The 4,209-nt window shown below is 47.9% G+C and overlaps 1 protein-coding gene across 1 annotated transcript in view; it reads right to left on the bottom strand.

The window, feature by feature from the left end:
• KIAA0319 (KIAA0319 ortholog) overlaps positions 1–4,209 on the bottom strand; it is a 52,069-nt gene that overhangs the window by 19,976 nt on the left and 27,884 nt on the right. The window contains 1 exon segment of the mRNA XM_077769592.1: positions 693–844. Coding sequence (XP_077625718.1) covers positions 693–844 — 152 coding nt within the window.

Here is a 4,209-nt window from a genome sequence, read left to right as displayed (position 1 = left end):
CCCCCCCCTTTAGTAGAATAGCAGAAAGCTGCTTTCACAGAAGGAAGGAAGGACAAAAACAGCAAAACAGGGCTATAGATGGCAGCAGGGCGAAGTTGCCCAGAGCGGAACTAATTAGCAAAAGAAAGGTACCTTGTGGACACTGAGGTGGCATGCTCTTTCTTGTCCCCTAGGCCAGTTCAGGTAAACAGAGGTGGTGCCTCACATCTGCTGCATACAACCTTCTGCCCAGCACCAAGATTTTGTTTTGTATTGACCCAAACCCCTAACACCACATACCTTCAAAACCCCCTTTCCCTCATGCCGAGTTAATGTTCACAGTTTCATTTTCTCTTTGTGCACGTCCATCACTATTGTAAGCCTAATAAAAATGATTCTAATAAAAATCCTAATAAAAATGATCCTAGTAAAAATCCTAATAAAAATGGAGCAAGGACCCTTAATTGGGGCTCTTGTCTCCTCCTGGACATTAGCCTCTCTTGTATTCAATCCTGCATCTGCTCTCTTGCTGGACAAGAGAGAACGTCAGACCTGGAGTCTATGACAACCTTGGATTTGACGGGCCCCAGAACTGGGAGAAATGTCTGTCTTATGTAGCAGCCACCCAATCCGTGGAATTTCTGTACAGCAATCTGAGTAGACTAAATGCACGAAATTACACGTGGGCCTGAGATGACTCACTGAGCACTCACATCAGCTGCTGGGCTCTGGCTGTCCCAGATCCACAGGTAGGACACAATCCCTTCGTTGTCGGTAGAACGTGAACCATCCAAAGTAATGCAGTTATTGGGAAGCACAAGCACATGCCAGCCACCAGCCTGGGCTCTGGGAGGGCTGTTATTTTCTAAGTCAAATACAACAACAAAGAAAGCAAAGAGATTGATTTAAAATACTGGTGGTAGAAGCACACCATAAAATATCCACCACTGTTCCAGCTTGCAGCTACGGAAATTTAAAATATCCAAGAGGCAGGGGCGCCTGGGTGGCTTAGTCGGTTAAGCGTCCGACTTTCGCTTAGGTCATGATCTCGCGGTTTGTGGGTTCGAGCCCCGCGTCGGGCTCTGTGTTGACTGCCAGCTCAGAGCCTGGAGCCTATTTCAGAGTCTGTATCTCCCTCTCTCTCTGACCCTCCCCTGCTCACGCTGTCTCTCTCTCTCCTAGAAATAAATAAAAAATTAAAAAAAAAACCCAAGAGGCATTATTTTCTATGCATTAGATAATAGACTTTTTTTTTTTTTTTTACTTTTTTTAATGTTTATTTTTAAGAGAGACAGAATGTGAGCCGGGGAGGGGCAGAGACAGAGGGAGATNCTCCCCTGCTCACGCTCTCTCTCACTCTCTCTCTCAGAAATAAATAAAAACATTAAAAGAAAAACTGGCCAATTACTTTCTGGGTCGTCTCTTTAAAAAAATTTTTAAAAAAAAATTTTTTTTAATGTTTTATTTATTTCTGAGAGAGAGAGAGAGCGTGAGCAGGGGAGGGACAGAGAGAGAGGGAAACATAGAATCTGAAGCAGGTTCCAGGCTCTGAGCTGTCAGCACAGAGCCCGATGTGGGGCTCGAACTCACAAACTGTGAGACCATGACCTGAGCCAATGTCAGACCGTTAACCGACTGAGACAGCCAGGCACCGGTTCTTTTCTTTTTAAAATGACCTTAGTTATCAGGGTCCAGGAAGTGAAAATATTTTAATTTAAAATATATTCTGAATCATTACGTACTGGTCCACACTATGTGGCCACAGAAATGTTTATTTCTACTAGTGCCAAATCTTGCTTAAGTAAATTAAAACTTCAGTTAAAAATAATTAGGTCTTCACTCCTCCAACTGGGTGTTAGATATACATGAGCAACTAAAGCGCCACTTCTGATATAATCGCCTCAGGAGGGAGGGGCTGGGGAGAGTTAGCCAGCCTAGGGTGCGGGGTCGGGGGAGAACATAGTAAGACACAGCCCCAGTTGGGGGGATGAGGCTGCTGTGAGGGAGATCCTGCTCATTCAGGGGGAGCTCTGGGGCCCTACCTGACTCATTGCAAACGCCCCTTAAAATCAAGCCAAGCTACGGATGGTGTGAGGCTAGCCAGATGCTGATCCAAGGGAGAAATAAGCATCCTGTCAATGAGCAATTGATCCAAGGGAGTAATAAGCGTCCCGTCAATCAGCAGCCCCTTTCCTCCTGAGACCCCAGAGGTCAGAGCAGAGGCGACAGACCACTGTCAGCGTTTCCGCAGTGTTTGCCTCACTCCCTTTTGGGGAAAACCAGTGCTGGTGAGAACCTGCGTGCAGGAGGCGGAGGCTGGAAGCTCCACTGGCAATGGACGGAGTAAGCCTGAAAACCCTTCTGTGAAGAACAATTACTAGGCCCTCTCTGGCTTCAAGACCGGACCTGAAGGCGTTCAGTCCCTTCCATGCTCATGTCCCTGTGATCCTGATTTCCACTCAGGGGGCTCCCCCAGCACCTCTCCAGACACTCCATCACTGCAGACCCACTGCTGCTCTCTGGGGACTGAGTTCATATCATGGCGTCCCCACCCGTCCATGTGCTTAAGTCACACTTCCTCAGTCACCTAGACACCCTCCCTCTTCCCTCTGGAACTGTTAGGCATCAAGTTCCAAGAATTCAGGCTCTAAGAGATCTTACCAGTCCATTGTTTTTTCTCTTTTCTCTGCTTTTGACTCCCTCTTCCCACCAAACTGTTACCTTTTTAAAAAATCCGAATCTCTCAGATAAAATGATATGACACTAGGGTTTGGTTTAACAAACTCCAGGCAAATATATGCACAATGGAATATACCATCAGTGATGAAAAAAATGGAATCTTGCCATTTGCAACAATGTGGATGGAACTGGAGGGTATTATGCTAAGCGAAATAAGTCAGCCAGAGAAAGATAAATATCACAGGATTTTACTCCTATGTGGAATTTAAGAAACAAAACAGATGAACATAGGGGAAGCGAAAGAAAAATAAGATAAAAACAGGGAGGGAGGCAAACCATAAGAGACTCTTAACTACATAGAACAAACTGGGGGTTGGTGGAGGGGTGCAGGGGGGTGAGTTGGGTGATGGGCTACATGGGTGATGGCGTTAAGGAAGGCACTTGCTGGGATGAGTACTGGGTGTCCCTGTAAGAGATGAATCACTGGGTTCTACTCCTGAAACCAAGACTACACTGTATGTTGACTAACTTGAATTTAAATAAGAAAATAAACTATGAACTGATAGATGAAACAAGATAGGCAAACTGATGATGGCTGCTGAAGCTGGGTGATGGGGACAGAATGGTCCACTGAGGCTATTTTCTCTACTTTTATATGTGATTGAAAATGTCCACAATAAAACATTTGAAAAAATCCAAACCTATATCACTTTGCTAATAAAACTGCTTCAGTGTCTCCCCCCTGGCAGTGGGTATGTCCCAGCTTCCTCTTGACGTGTGATGCACACCACCCTTCAGGGTTGAGGCAGATGCTCAGCCACTCCCCAGAGCACTGAGGCCTGGCTGCTCTACAGTCGTGACGTTTCCCACCCGCCATGCTCTTTTATGCCTCTGTACTTCCACACAGCATCATCACTCATCTCATCATTCATTCATGCATCCATTCATCTGTCCATCTATGCACTCAGCCATCNCAGCCAAGTCCCTGAAGCAGAATGGCCCGGGACTGGACCACAGACTGGAAGCCACACGGAACACGAAAGCACCTCTGCTCGCAGGTTCTGGGGAAGAGAGAGAAAGCATAATGCTACCATGGGGACACGGTCGTTCACCGCCAGTAGTGACAGAAGGGCGGGGGGGGGGCGCCTGGAGAAGGGACACGCAACAAAAGGAAACGCTGTGTGTCTGCAGAGGGAGCCTAGGACACAGCTAACGTGGACGCAGGAGAAATGAGCTCAGTACCCGCAGGGAAGGAAGTACTCCGCGCAGGGACGGCGGAGCCTGGNCAGCGGGATGCCTGTCCTGATACCGTCAAACCACGTGCCGTCTGGGGACGCCTGACCTAACGTTCATCCGCTTCAAGTCTCTAGTGCAGCTTACGGGTCCTAAGTGAATGCCTGGTTCAGACTAAGCACGTTATTATTCACGTCTGCAGAGCGGATTCAGGATTCCAGGTCACGCACGGAAACCGCAAGGGACGTCACAGGAGCCAGGACCTCTGCTGCCCGCAGCCACCCGGATGGGGGAGGGGCGGAGGCCCCGCACACCCTC

Source organism: Crocuta crocuta, unplaced genomic scaffold (assembly GCF_008692635.1).
Source record: "Crocuta crocuta isolate KB4526 unplaced genomic scaffold, BGI_CrCroc_1.0 scaffold145, whole genome shotgun sequence".
In the NCBI taxonomy this organism is placed as follows: Eukaryota; Metazoa; Chordata; class Mammalia; order Carnivora; family Hyaenidae; genus Crocuta; species Crocuta crocuta.
Note: the sequence above shows the minus strand (reverse complement) of the source record. Positions and strands in the feature narration are given on the sequence as shown.